At 42.3% G+C, this 15,732-nt stretch overlaps 1 protein-coding gene across 3 annotated transcripts in view; it reads left to right on the plus strand.

Annotated features, from left to right (window-relative positions):
• The window catches only part of LOC124711358 (origin recognition complex subunit 3), a 122,108-nt gene that overhangs the window by 15,439 nt on the left and 90,937 nt on the right, over window positions 1-15,732 (plus strand). For 2 of the 3 annotated variants that reach the window (XM_047241394.1, XM_047241397.1), the window contains exons 4-5: window positions 4,813-4,967; window positions 8,170-8,456. In XM_047241394.1, the coding sequence (XP_047097350.1) occupies window positions 4,813-4,967; window positions 8,170-8,456 (442 nt within the window). The remainder of the gene's footprint in view (window positions 1-4,812; window positions 4,968-8,169; window positions 8,457-15,732) is intronic. The other variant, XM_047241396.1, reaches the window with a different exon arrangement.

Raw genomic sequence — 15,732 nt, forward strand, 5'->3', positions numbered from 1 at the left:
CTCTTGCATATTCCTCCCACCCTATCCATGTAACACATCCTCTCCCATCTCTGTGGTTATAGTGCTGGAATAATGATACTGTTCTCCCACCCCTCCTCCCCCCTGTATAACCCTCCATGTTTATTTTACTTGTGTTACCACAGAATTGTGACTTGTTGCTCTGCTTATACCAGGATGTCAGAACTCCATTCGGAAATACAGTTCACATAAATGGCAGTTGTCGACATTATCAAAAGCAAACACACACAGCCAACATGTTTTTGAAACACACACTGTAAAAGCGAAGGATTTAGTTGAATGTACTCAAAAATAAAAGATCAGACATTCTGGTTTACATGGGACAATGGAGTAATATTCCAAGGTGTTACATATATGATAATAAGATCACAGAAAATCACGGTTGATGATGCTTTGTAAATAAAAGGAAGTGAAACACACTTATAAAAAAGCAAATGGTCTTTTATTTAGTTGCATAGACAGACACATGTCCACCGTGATGATGATGATGATGATGATGATGATGATGATGATGATAAAGAAGCAACTAAGGAACAGCAGAAAACATGAAAATGATGATGTTCCACAATTGTCTTACGTTCAGCAATTTTTGATGTTACAGGCAATGAATAAGTTTTACTATGTAAAACTTTCTGTTTGTCATATAATATGTTGAAGAGAGGTGAGAAGTAGGTGAACATGCACAATGGTAGAATTGTTTTAATATAGCTCAATTTCCATTTAGTCTGTTACAGTTTACCACTGTATGTGACTGCAGTTTCACAATTGCCCATGTAATACAACCTCCCTTCAAAACGTGGCACTGTATTTCTGGGTAGACTGTTTGAATCCTGGTGGCTGAAAATACCTTCAGCACCTCAGTTTGTCTAACAAGGGAAGCTGTGGTGTGCACTTTGGCACCAACAGAAATTTTTACTATAAATCTTTATACTGATTGCCTAATTTACTTGTATGTGTAGCTGAGGTATTAAGCAGTAGACACACACAAACAAAGTTTTACTTACATTTGGACAAGATCCTTCAGAACTGACAGACAAATACAACACACCCAGCTGCATTGTCCTGCCACTGTGGCCAAGTGGGGCCCAGTTAGGCAGCAATGCAGGGACAGTGAAACTGAGACTTGTTCATACATGATTTTGTGAACTTGCAGAAGTCTGTGAGTGAGAATACTTAATTCAAAATCTTTGTATGTTCAGTGAAGCCTATTTCCATTTAAGGGGCTATTGGAATAAGTATTACTTCCATTACATTTCACCTATGTTCATTACACAGTGTCAAATTCATGGTACCGTGAGCAGTGCCGTATAATCGGGTTACAGTCATTTACTTCATTCATTGGAAAAGGCCATCTGTCACACTCGGTGGACATCCGGTTGCTGTATTGACATGCAAATTCCAGTCTTTGTTGGCAATAAACAGCTGTCAGGATGGGCGTATGAACCAGTCACTTGCTGCAGAAGCTCAAAAGCAGCAACATTTGCTGAATAGTTGTTGAGGAGACACTATTGGGAGCCCCCTTGGTTGCTCAGCAGTTGCACGTCTATTTACTGATTCACATCTCTGTAGCCACTGTTCTGCACAGTCATCTGTAGCCACGGTGCATCGGAGCTGCCTCGGCACCAATTGTGGACAACGCCATTTTGCCATACACAGTATACTTTAACCACAGCAACATGCAAACCGTTTACCGATGTCCACCCTTGGGCTGAAAGCTAGTGATCCTGCCCTTTTGGAGCTCAAACGAATAGCTGTTTCCACGGTACGACAATGACTACACTGTTTCCTGCACGTCCCCAACGTGCTTTACATACCCTCGACTGCTACTGCTTCCATCTGCCATCTGCGAGTGGTTATTGCATATTGATATTGAACATAGGCGGTGGTCACATTAATGTGACACGACCGTGTTGCTTCTCGTACACTGTACACATAATAATGCTCACCAAGGAAGTCCATATGGCTCAACCATTCCACTTTGCCTGCAATTTCTGTAGATACCAAACAGCATATTTGCTGTGTTATGCATTATTGGACTAATCCCTGTTCCTGTAAACTGTCTAATGTGAGCACATTCTGTTGGGAAACACACAGCCTATTGGGGGAAAAAAAATCACCATTGTCGTTGTACCAACGGTTGCCATGAAATATTGGTAAAGACTTAAGAGTTGCTTCGCCTATGTTTGATTTTCAATTTTGCATCAACAAATTTACAAGCCACAATACATTATCGCAAAGGAACTTATTCTCTGGTCAGACTTGTGTGGAGGCGAAAATCATAATATAAAAATAGTGCTTTTACTCAAAACAGTGTTTGAAGATGACCCCACATTAGAAAAGATTACTTCGCACTATGTTATCCCAGGACACAGCTGTTTGCTCAATGACAATGATTTCGGAGACATAGTGTGTGCACTGAAGCTACAACAATGGTTTTACACTGTCGATTATCTTACAAATGTCATGAAAGTAAGATGTAAAAAGAATGGTTTGGTTGTCCTAACAGTCAGAAAGAGAGAATTTTGTTGGAACACAAATGCTGGAAAAACAAATAACAAATTGTAAACCTGGTATAGGAAAACACAATATAAATTGGCTGAAAACTAGAAAAATTGAAACAAGAAAGGTCAAACCTCTAAGCATTTTTATGGAGAGAGACTTTGACCAAGAGACTGCAGTTGAAATAAGCATTCAGAAAAAAGGGTTGGCGTGGGGGGGGGGGGGGGGGCGGCGGCGGGGGGGAGGGTGGGAGGCGGGGGCGGGGGGGTGGGGGGGGGAGGGTGAAGGAGGAGGACCTTCCATCCATTCATTGAAATTGGATGAACACTTAATTCAACTGTGGCCAGGGGTAAACTGATTTCTAAAGAAAAACTTGAAGACTTGAAGTCACTTATCCCACTGGTCTTATCAAAGTGATACCAATGTGGAAGATGACATGATGGACAAGTTGACTTCAAAATAGAATGCAAGTAATGGTTACTAATTTTAATTTTTGTTTGTACAAGTTTCACTATCTTAAATTTTACTGTTTTTAGACAGTAGGCCCTGTTGAAATGTACAATTAGTGACACTTATTCCATTTTGAATGTAAGGAATGCTATCTTTGACTTTTGTGAAAGTTCCATAACATGTCTTTGCATTGTTGCAATTGTTTTGTGTTTTTTAACAATCATTAAGACACACATCCTTGCTGCAGGAACTACAGTTTTGTTACCTTTAGAAAATTTTTCAACAACATTTAGCTTACAAAACAAAATTTGCTATTTATTTAAGCTTCATTTCCAATGAAGTGACCTCATCGAGTTGTTTCAGACTATGAAAGGCATGTGGTTAACTAATGCCTTATTGTTATAATAAACCTAACACACTGTTCAGGTAAACATAGAGAGACCAAGGGACGATCTGTTGATGCATAACAAAATCTCACTAGCAGCAATTAAGCTTAAGTAGGCTAACAACCATTTTTGTTATTTATCCTATTGTTTAAAATGTAATTTTGTTGAGGTTGCACTATTAAGTGAAAGAAAAATAACCCTTCTTCGGTACAAGATATTGGGAAAATTCAACAACAAATTAATTTTTAACGGAATGGAAACTTTGTTATCTATTATCTCATTAATGACATTTTGGTGCTTGGTCTAGTGATACATAACACTGTTCATATGTAATACCAAGGCCATCTTCCACCAGATTTGAGCATAATGTTTCTCAGGCATGTAAACTGACAGACTGGCAACACAGACTTTCTCTCAACGCTCTCTCAGCTGACGAAAATGATGTCTTTCAAAATGTTCTATGTGACTGTGAACCCCAGCCATGATAAGTTAAAAACATAATCTTGCATAATACTGTGTATTAACACACATTTTATGATTTGATTTTTGTATCTCCATTGTGTGTTAGTTACTCTAACCTCTTGTGACTACGTAGGCTTTCCTGGCGTAATAAGTCTTGAAAGTCTCTTCGGGTTTGCTGCCGCATCCTAAAATCAACTTGACTCGATATTTCGGCGATCCAACTGTTTGTCATCTTCAGGAAATGCTGCTTCTGCTGATGAGTCCTGCTGAGACTCATCAGCAGAAGCAGCATTTCCTGAAGATGGCGAACAGTTGGATCGCCGAAATATCGAGTCAAGTTGATTTTAGGATGTGGCAGCAAACCCGAAGAGACTTTCAACACTCTAACCTCTTTCTTCCATCATGCAACAAGCAACCATTGTATTTCTTGCTAGACTGTTGTATTAGCATAATCTACACTACCACTCTTTGCTTGACACCACACTAATAGACCTCAAACATGACACTCACAGTATTACTACAAAATGAATTTACTCACAGTTTAATTTGTCCGGTACACAGATTTACGAACAGTTTTCAATGAATGTCACCCATGGTGCAGATAACGATGACTCCTTATTGTGAATTCTGTTTCCATCCTGTATTAGTATCGGGGATGCAACACTGTTTCCAAGGTCTTGTGCTACAGATTTTTGTGACTGGTGATAGGACTATGCTGCTATAGTCAAGTGAGGAATGCCTAGTGGTGTAGACACAGGACTCACATTTGTGAGAACTGCAGTTGAAATCCTCCTCAAACTATCCAAATTTAGGTACTCTGGTTTTCCTAAATTGCTGAAGCAAATGGTGGGTTGGTGCTTTTGGAACTGTGTGCACAATTTCCTTTCCCCATCCTCACTTATGACATTATATTTATGTTTGTTTCACATTCCACATTTAAACTTTCAGAAAAAAGTGTTAGTTATTTCCATGTTTTATATTTTGTTTCTTCTTCCAGGTATCAATGTACCGGACCATACTGCCCTGTTTGATTCTTTAAAAGTTCAACTCAATAAACAAGTTACACCTCACATAGCTGTCTTACGTTCGTGGGAATGTAGAAATGTGCGAGTAACTGTGGAAAAAATGGTTTCTCAGTTCCTGTGTCGGAAGGTTGAGACTTCAACTTATACTTCCATAGTTTAGTAACAAGTCTGCATTTAAGACTAAATGTGTATTGAAGTCCTCATATTTTGAAGTGTGTTTTTGAATTTAACAAGGCATGTGTAATTTTAAATAGTAATTAACAAGTTTGTAAAGTTGGGGCTCATGGGACATATTGCTCCAATTAAGTCAGTGCTTGTGTTCTTACGTTGTTGTTGTTCCCCAAATTTTGCTTATTCAATGTTAAAATGCATTTAAGACTGTGTGTGATTTGTAAAAAAAGTAGATTTATAGAGTGGCAGTGTCTACATTAACTGAGCTACATTCTACAGGCTGAACAAACTGAAACTAGCCTGGGAAATATTTAGGATCATTCATTCCTGTTAACTAATGTAACAGAAGGTGCTGGAAGTGGCTACCACTGATGTCTGTGCATTACAGTGTTCTATTTGTCAAACTGTGAGACACACTTAGCAGATTCACTTGAGGAACAGTTGCAGCAGTGTTTTGAATATTCTGCTCTAGCTCTTCTAGTGTACAAGTATTATTTTGAACACACCTGACCATTCAATTTGCCCCACAGGTAACAATGACAAGGAGAGAGATCAGGTGATTGGGGTGGCAAGTAGATTGCATTGCCTCAGCTGATTATCCTCATCTATCCAAACAAATGCACTAGCGGCAAGGTTGCCGAGGCAGTGCTTGTGCTGTTGCTGTGTCTTGCTGAAGATATCTATGCAGTTGTTTTGTTCGTTGATCCTCTTGTGGGTTAAACAATTCCTGGACGTATTGGTTAATGTTAACAGTTTGATGAATGAATTGTTTTATGATGCAGACATCAGATGTTGTGCACCAAACTCCGATCTTGAGATTATGCAGTGGCTCTTCAGTATACTGATAGAGATTTTATGATGCATAATGGTGCATTTTCTGTGAGTTAACATATGTTGGAAAGCTGAACCAGGCTTCATCTGAAGAAATAAAATGAGGATCCAAAAGACCTCATTCCACTGAACTCTGGAACTGCCGGCAGAACTCGACACATGAAACTTTTTGTGTGATCGTAGTAACCCACACACAACAGTAAATTTGTACAGATACAAATGCACAGCTATTTCAATAATGTTTCCGCACAACTCAGTTCCCTTTCACACCGATAAACGGTGTCGGGATATCGTTGGATTTCGGTCCGGGCTTCCCTTCACTAGAGCAGTTTTTTCTGGAGTCGAACTCTCTTCGGAGAGCTACATATCAGTCTTAAACCCTTGCGTACACACACACAGCTCTGCACAAGGTGTGCTTCATGTAACACTTGGCACCAAACAGGTGCTCTTTTATTGCAAATGCAATTTTGTGTTACATTCAACTGCTCACTAAATGTGTCTGTTCCTCTCGCGCACTTGGATGTAATGACGCAGCAAAGTACTTGAGACAGATCGTGCCAGAAATGCTCGTGTACAGATATGACGGCATTACAGTTTCCAGCATTTTCTGTGAGACAGCTCTCCCACCCGTTAATGAGGGTCGATTTTGCATTGATCTTATAAGTATTTTCTGGACCCTTATCCTTTTCCCTATGCCACATTTAGAGAACGCCCTCGATCCTGTAAGAAACGCCGACTGTCTTCCGAGGCCCGTGACCAGAGTGCTGGGGGTGTGACCCTGTAATGGCAACCAGCTGGTGTTTACATTTGCACTTCTTCCAACAGGGGCTGGTGTACACAGGTTCCCCTCTCTCCCCTCAGTCCTTCGGCACCTCGTCAGTTGGCCAGGGGTGCTCACCAGAGCAGACGGCAGTCGCATGCTCCAGTTTAGTGTATCACCTACAATCGCTCACTGTTGGCCCCCTCCCATTACTTGTTGGGATCGTCCTTTGTGTGGTACGAGCAACCGTGCGAGGGTACTGGTAACATAACTGCCTTGGCATCCTGCATATGGAGGGAATGGTTAAGGATATCTGTACTTTTTAGAGGATGTCATTGTTGTATTGTAGTGATTACACACATCATCATCATTATGTTACAATGATGCCGACATCAGTTATCAGTATGATCGGTTGTCATCCTGTGGGATGCCAGTTTCTCGGTCACATTGTGTGTTGGGTTTAAAAGATAATATTAACATATCCTACTTGATGGAGGATCCAAAAGACAAAAAATTCATCATGTGATCAACCTGACACTGCAGAGCATTAATGAGAAACTTTCAGAATATGAGTAAAAAAGTACCCCAAGTAGAGGATGACAATTGGCTGTTGTGGCTTGGGAAGTATGGTGACAGCTTAAAATGACACACTCTCATTTCACACAAAAGGAATACACTGTGTCAAACATAATTTATTTCTAATTTTTTCTGCCTACATTTTTTCCTACTCCTTGTTATCTGTTAAGATTTTCTGTTTTGGTTGTGCTGACACTTTCAAGAAGCCAACTGCAACTGGCTTCTTACCATTTCTTTCCACCTCATACTTAAGATGTGCTGCAAATATTGGATTTTTTGTGGTGAAATTTATTTCTTATTTTTTTGCACTCCACTGTATATCAGGTGGGTTTCTTTGTCTCATACAGTACAGGTCTTTTTGCAACAATCCGGTACTTTGACAGGGTATTAAAAGGAGTGAATAGTTTCAATGTGGAAAGAGACAGATTGCTACTTACATGTAAAGAAGACATGTCAAGTTGCAGACAGGAACAATTAAAACACTTACATAAAGCTTTCGATCACAGCCTTGGTCAGTAAAAGAGAAGCGCACACACACCATTCACACCTACACGCCAGCACATGTCACGCACACATGACCGCCAACTCCAGCATCTTGAGCTGAAATGCCATTCTGGCCCGAGATGCTGGCGTTTTCAGTCGTGTGCATGAGTTGTGCTTGCTTTTAGATGTGAATGGTGTGTGCCTCTCTTTTACAGGCCAAGGCTGTGACCGAAAGCTTTACGTGTTTTCTAATCGTGCCTATCTGCAACCTGAAATGTCTTCTTTACAGTAAGCAGCCATCTCTCTCTTCCTACATTGTTTATATTCCTATGTGGAGTTTCCATGGAGTGAATATTTCCTAATTCACTTACCATTCTTAGTGTATTATGTTACAATATTTATTTCCTAAATTCATGAGCAATCAGTTAGTGTAGCATAGAGAGAATATTTATCAAATGTTTTGTACCATGGAAAAACTTTGACATTCACTGAAATTATTTTATTTCAGGATCATGAAGAGAATGAGGATGATAATGATCAGCTGACTGATGAAGATAGTGATAATGAAAAATCACACTCACCTAAGAAAGTGAAGAAGGCACTGTGTAACTTTCCTGTGCTTGTTGAGTGGTACAGAACTGTGAAAGAAGAAAATTACTTTTCCGTCGGATCTCCAGCAAAGAGGAACAAGAGCAAGAGAGATAACAATGAGTACACTAAACCTTTGGTTGTTATAATTCCAAACTTTGAGAATTTCAGTCAGTGTGTGTTGAAAGACTTTATACTTATTTCTAGGTTTGTTGAAGTATGTAAATATGTAAAATAAGGATTTTAGCATTATTGTTTCCATTTAAATTACACTCCTGGAAATGGAAAAAAGAACACATTGACACCGGTGTGTCAGACCCACCATACTTGCTCCGGACACTGCGAGAGGGCTGTACAAGCAATGATCACACGCACGGCACAGCGGACACACCAGGAACCGCGGTGTTGGTCGTCGAATGGCGCTAGCTGCGCAGCATTTGTGCACCGCCGCCGTCAGTGTCAGCCAGTTTGCCGTGGCATACGGAGCTCCATCGCAGTCTTTAACACTGGTAGCATGCCGCGACAGCGTGGACGTGAACCGTATGTGCAGTTGACGGACTTTGAGCGAGGGCGTATAGTGGGCATGCGGGAAGCCGGGTGGACGTACCGCCGAATTGCTCAACACGTGGGGTGTGAGGTCTCCACAGTACATCGATGTTGTCGCCAGTGGTCGGCGGAAGGTGCACGTGCCCGTCGACCTGGGACCGGACCGCAGCGACGCACGGATGCACACCAAGACCGTAGGATCCTACGCAGTGCCGTAGGGGACCGCACCGCCACTTCCCAGCAAATTAGGGACACTGTTGCTCCTGGGGTATCGGCGAGGACCATTCGCAACCGTCTCCATGAAGCTGGGCTACGGTCCCGCACACCGTTAGGCCGTCTTCCGCTCACGCCCCAACATCGTGCAGCCCGCCTCCAGTGGTGTCGCGACAGGCGTGAATGGAGGGACGAATGGAGATGTGTCGTCTTCAGCGATGAGAGTCGCTTCTGACTTGGTGCCAATGATGGTCGTATGCGTGTTTGGCGCCGCGCAGGTGAGCGCCACAATCAGGACTGCATACGACCGAGGCACACAGGGCCAACACCCGGCATCATGGTGTGGGGAGCGATCTCCTACACTGGCCGTACACCACTGGTGATCGTCGAGGGGACACTGAATAGTGCATGGTACATCCAAACCGTCATCGAACCCATCGTTCTACCATTCCTAGACCGGCAAGGGAACTTGCTGTTCCAACAGGACAATGCACGTCCGCATGTATCCCGTGCCACCCAACGTGCTCTAGAAGGTGTAAGTCAACTACCCTGGCCAGCAAGATCTCCGGATCTGTCCCCCCATTGAGCATGTTTGGGACTGGATGAAGTGTCGTCTCACGCGGTCTGCACGTCCAGCACGAACGCTGGTCCAACTGAGGCGCCAGGTGGAAATGGCATGGCAAGCCGTTCCACAGGACTACATCCAGCATCTCTACGATCGTCTCCATGGGAGAATAGCAGCCTGCATTGCTGCGAAAGGTGGATATACAGTGTACTAGTGCCGACATTGTGCATGCTCTGTTGCCTGTGTCTATGTGCCTGTGGTTCTGTCAGTGTGATCATGTGATGTATCTGACCCCAGGAATGTGTCAATAAAGTTTCCCCTTCCTGGGACAATGAATTCACGGTGTTCTTATTTCAATTTCCAGGAGTGTATTAACAAAATAGAGAAAATGAAATTTTGGGTTTTTTCTACGTGCCCAGTCGCTTTTATGTGACCACCTGTTAAAAGCCTGAATAACCACCTTCTGCAGCACAGATTGCTGCTAGACATGCATGAATAATGTCAGTGAGGGTCTAGAAGGTAGCGACAGGGATATGGAGCTGCGACGACTCCCGAGCCGTAGCAATCTGTGCTAGGTTTCTCAGTCATGAGCGGCCCAGTCGAGATGGTCCCACAGATTCTTGCTTCGGTTTAAATCTGAGGAGTTTGGTGGCCAGGAGAGTACTGTAAACTCAACCAGAAGCTCATCAAACCACCCAAGTGCACTGAGAACTGCGTGACACTTTGCATTATCCTGCTGGTAGGTGCCGTCATGCTGAGTAAAAACAAACTGCATGTAGGGGTGGACACAATCTCCAAGGATAGGTATGACACCTGTTCAAAAAATTCCAGAACTTTGTCCACAAAATTTTTCTGCTTACCTTCTACTTATTGTGCATGGTATTCTTCGAAATACTCTCCTCCACAATTGATAAGCTTCTCTCAACGCCATGTCCGGTTCTGGAAGCAGTCTTGGTACGTCTCTTTCTGGGCCGTGCGAAGTGCCATCTGCAAATTCTCTTTTATCTCATCTGTTGTCACAAATCTTCACCCTTTCTTGGGGGTTTTCAGCTTCAGAAATAAAAAAAAAGTCTGCAGGGGCCAGGTCTGGCGAATATCGGGAATGAGGCAGCACAGCAATTTCAGTTTTTGTGCGATAGTTGTGCACTAACAGGGATGAATGTGCAGGAGCATTATCGAGATGCTAGAGCCGTGAATTGTCTCACCACAATTCAGGCTGTTTCCTTCTCACATTTTCTCGCAGGCATCGTAACTCGTCCAGATAGTACCATTGATTTACAGTATGTCCCTGTGGCATGAATGCACGATGAACTAATCCTTCAAAGTCAAAGAAAACTATTAGCATGGCTTTGACATTTGATCTGACCTCATGAGCTTTTTTTGGTCTTGGAGAACCTTTCTTGAACCGTTGTAAAGATTGAACCTTGGTCTCAACATCATAAATGTAACCCATGTCTCTTCACTGTTAACATTCTCTTAAGTAATATCTCATTGTCATTTGCGCAATCCAAAAGCTCTTCACAGATTGCGGGGTGAAGTCTTTCAGGTCCTGACTCGTGAGCCGTGGGAGGAACTTGACGGCAACAAGATTCATTCGAAGCTACTGTGTCAGGATGTCATGACATGATCCAAGTGAAGTGTTGCATTCTTCTACAATCTGTTGAACAGTCAGTCTTTGATTGGCGCACACACAGTTTCACTGAAATTCTCGACACGAGCATCGTCGGTGGACGTCAAAGGGCGTCCTGAACGAGCGTCATCTTTAACTTCTGTCCGGCCATTTTTAAACTATGTGAACTATTCGTAACATCGAGTGCGGCTTAAGCCCTCATCACCTTAGGCTTCCTGCATCATTTGGCGTGCCTCTGTAAATGTTTTTCCTGCGTTTACTGCAAAATGTATTACAGATGCGTTTCTCCTATAACTCTGCCATCTCGAAATTCACAAACTGTGCGACACAACATTCTACTAAACACAGCACTGAACAGTAACTAACAGACATACAGCAATGAAACTTCCGGCAGTTAAACATTAAACACGGGCGTGTGCAGGGATGCCAACTGCATTTCGATCCAACACACCATTGGTGTGAAATTTCGAACATTCTGGGGTTTTGTGAACAGACCTCGTACATACTTATGTAGATCGATTATACCTTTCAGAATAATGAGATAACCCAGGAAATGCCCTCCAGCCTGGACACTTCTGACAATTGTTGCAAGGTGTATGCCTTCAGAGATTTCATGCTGCACACACCAATGGCCATCTTCGTGATGGAGCATAAGAAGTGATTCATACGATAAAGCCACCTGTCACCACTCAGCGGATGTCCAGTTGCAGCATTGGCATACATATTCCAGCCTTCATCATCAATGAACAGTAATCAGCATGGGTGCATCTACCACGCACATGATGTGTTGGCCCATATACAGTAACGTTCACTGAGCAGTTGTTGAGGAGACTTCATCTGGGCAGTCAGTTGCCCATCTATTTGCATGTACACATCTCTGCAGCCATTGTTCACCACTGTCATCTACGGCCCATGGTGCACCACATTAGCCTCAACACCAGTTTTGGACAGTGCCATTTTGCGACCCACAGTGTACTTTAAACATGGTGGCACACAAATACCTTAAAAAAACTGTCATTTTGGAAATTTTTCCACTCTTGACCAAAAAGTCAATGATCATGCCTTCAGGACGTCATACAAATCACTCTGTTTCTGCATTATGACAATGACTGCACTGATACCCGTATCCCCCTAACATGATATTATACTATCCACCACTAGTGCTGCCACATGCTGCCTATGAGTGCTTATTGCATATTGGCATCAAATGTAGACAGTGGACTAGCTAATGTTACGAACTGTTTGTATTGCAAATATAAATATGTGCATGGCATACACAACAATAAATGTGGTAGTATAACAACGAAAACTATCATTTTTTTTACAGAATAATTTAATTGGGTAGATAAAAAATATACTCACCAAGTGGTGGCACAACACACATAAAAGGAGGTCGCAATTAGGCAAGCTTTTGGAGACAGTTTTATGCTACTTCAGGCAGAAGGGTTGAAGGGGAAGGTAGGGGGGGGGGGGTGAGGCAAAAGGCCTGGAGAAGTCTAGGAAAAGGAGTAGATATCAGGAAAGTCACCCAGAACCGTGCGTTGGGGAAGACTTACGGCATGGGATGAGAAAGAAAGACTGATTATTGGGACTGCATCGGATGAGATTTGAAAACCTGAGAGCTTAAAGGTGGCAGACAGGGTAATATGCAGGACAGAGATTACTGCTTAAACATCATGCATGAGTTGATTAGAGTGAAAAGCTAAGTGTGTTGTACGTAACATATGTGGACAGTGAAAAATAGACAGGTAAGACAATGAAAGATGTAGAAAACTAAAACAGAGTGAAGAAAAGAGTAGTTACAGTTCTGTCTCAGCATTTGCTGGGATGGAAGAAATTAACATAAATTAAGGCGAGGTGGGTGGCGAGAAGGAAGGACATATTGTAGTGCTGGTTTCCACCTGCAGAGTTCTTAGAAACTAGTGTCTGGGAGAAGAATCCAGATGTTGCATGTGGTGAAACTGGTGCCAAGCTCATGATTGTCATGTTGTAGAGCATGCTCTGCAACAGGATATTTGCATGTTGCCAATATACACCCTCTACTTATGCCAATTCATCCTAATCGATAATTTGGTTGTAGTCATGCCGATGTAAATGGCCGAACACTGTTTACATAACAGCTGGTATATGACACGTGTTTGTTCCACAGGTGGCTCTCCCTTAAGTGGTATATGTTTTGCCACTTGCAGTGCTGATATAGGTGGTGGCATGAGGGTTCATAGGGCAAGTCTTGCCGCAGGGTCGGTTGCAGGGGTAAGAGCCATAGGTCAGGGAGCTGAGTGCAGGAGGAGCATAGGGTCTGACAAGAATATTACAGAGACTGGGAGGGTGACAAAAAACTATTCGAAGTGTGGTGGGCAAAATTCACACAGGCTATGATTTTAGGAAGTCATGGCCCTGTTGAAGTAACTGATTAATACATTCCAGACCAGGATAATTCTGAGTCACCAGTGGTGTGCTCTGAAGTTGTTTTTTGGAGGGATCACCAGTACAAGGATTGGATGTGATGGCTGGGGAAATTTGCTTTTGAACTAGGCTGATGGGGTAATTACATGCAGTGAGCTGAGGTGAGAATGGTGGTGTATTGCTGTAAAGAGTCTGCATCCGAACAAATAAGTTTGCCTCGAATGCTTAGGATGTATGGGAGGTAATACTTGATATGGAAACGATGGCATCTATCAAAATATAAGTACTGTTTGGTAGTAGGTTTAATGTGAACAGTGAGGATGAGATCAACTTCCAGGAATAGTGGCATGGGATTTGGAATAGGACCATCTGAAATTTAATTGGGAGAAGTTATTCAGAGATTCCAGGAATTTTAACAGGTCAGCCTCACCATTAGTCCATATGGTAAAAATGTCATCAATGTATCTAAATGAAACCAGGGGCTGAAGACCTGGATTCCAGGAAAGTCCCCTCTCCTAGCGATCCATGAAAAGGTTGGCTTAGGAAGAAGCCATCCTGGTTATCATGGCCATACCCCTGATCTAAGGTGGGTAGATCACGTAACTAATGAGGAGGTATTGAATAGAATTGGGGAGAAGAGAAGTTTGTGGCACAACTTGACTAGAAGAAGGGATCGGTTGGTAGGACATGCCCTGAGGCATCAAGGGATCACAAATTTAGCATTGGAAGGCAGCGTGGAGGGTAAAAATCGTAGAGGGAGACCAAGAGATCAATACACTAAGCAGATTCAGAAGGACGTAGGTTGCAGTAGGTACTGGGAGATGAAGAAGCTTGCACAGGATAGAGTAGCATGGAGAGCTGCATCAAACCAGTCTCAGGACTGAAGACCACAACAACAACCCCTGATCTGTTTGTATGTCTGTCCTTCAAAGGTGAAGTGGTTGTTGGTAAGTATAAAGTTGATTAAAGTGACCTGGAAGGATGTCATAGGTTGAGTTTTTGGTGGGTACTGACTGAGGAAATGTTCAGCAGCAGATAGACCATGTGCATGGGGGATGTTGGTATAGATGGAGCTGGCATCAATGGTGGCAAGCAAGGGGTGTGGTGTGAGTGGGACAGGCGCAGAGTTATGAATTTGCACGAAACAATTTACAGTTCATTGCACTGCATGGCCTTCTCCCGATTGTCTTTCATGAATTTATTCTCAAATTTGAAAGATATTTTCTTTCCCACCCTCCAGTTATCTTGTTTACACGTAATTAGTTCACATTTTTGTGCATTTGTTTTTCGGCAAACCACTTTGATCCACTAATATTGTCATCTCTTCTGTCACTTTAATTGCCAAGGTAAGTAGTTTACATTTTCTGCTATGACTTTCACTTTCTGTTTATCCAGTTCTTAAAATTTTGTTTGTTTTCACGACTTTCCCAATCAATTTTTTCGCCTTTTTTTTCTGCAATGTTTTTTTTTTTTATCATATAGGTCGCCCACTCATTACCTCTTATTAACAAGTTTCATACAAATTTGTCTGATTTTTCCAAATTTTTTTCCTTGCTTCTGTTTTTCTGCCTTTTACACCCTCTGCTTATTTTTATTTATTTATTTATTTATTTATTGCAATTCCCATGATTTCTAACTCTCCAAATTGTCCTCTTTTGCCATGATGAATCCCATGTCATATTAAATCTGTTCTTTTCGAAAACATGCTTTTGCACTATCAAAAAAAACTAAGGTCCTACATTCTGTTTCTTGAAACCTGCTTGTCCCTTGGTGTTACTTCAAAAAGCATAACATTGGAAATCTCTGTTTCGGGTAACATTGAAACTTCCTGTTTCTGCATGTAATCCTACTGTACACCGGGCCCTTTTACAGTTTCAAATACAGCAGTCTCTTGTTCTTACCTGGCTAATCTGTGACCTGTATGCCTCCTCAGCCAATTTCCGCTCGACCAGACTTATGTCCTACAAAATCATGCAGTTATCTGCCCCTCATGTTTCCTTGGGTGGTGTCATGTGCCAAGTCAACTTCAAACTGCAATAACATGCCAGACTTCATCTCAGAAAGCTATCTCACCTTCTTCTAAACTACCTGAACAGTGGTGTTTCCCCTTCTGTCCCTCTGCA

The sequence above is a fragment of the Schistocerca piceifrons genome, chromosome 8, assembly GCF_021461385.2.
Source record: "Schistocerca piceifrons isolate TAMUIC-IGC-003096 chromosome 8, iqSchPice1.1, whole genome shotgun sequence".
Lineage (NCBI taxonomy): Eukaryota > Metazoa > Arthropoda > Insecta > Orthoptera > Acrididae > Schistocerca > Schistocerca piceifrons.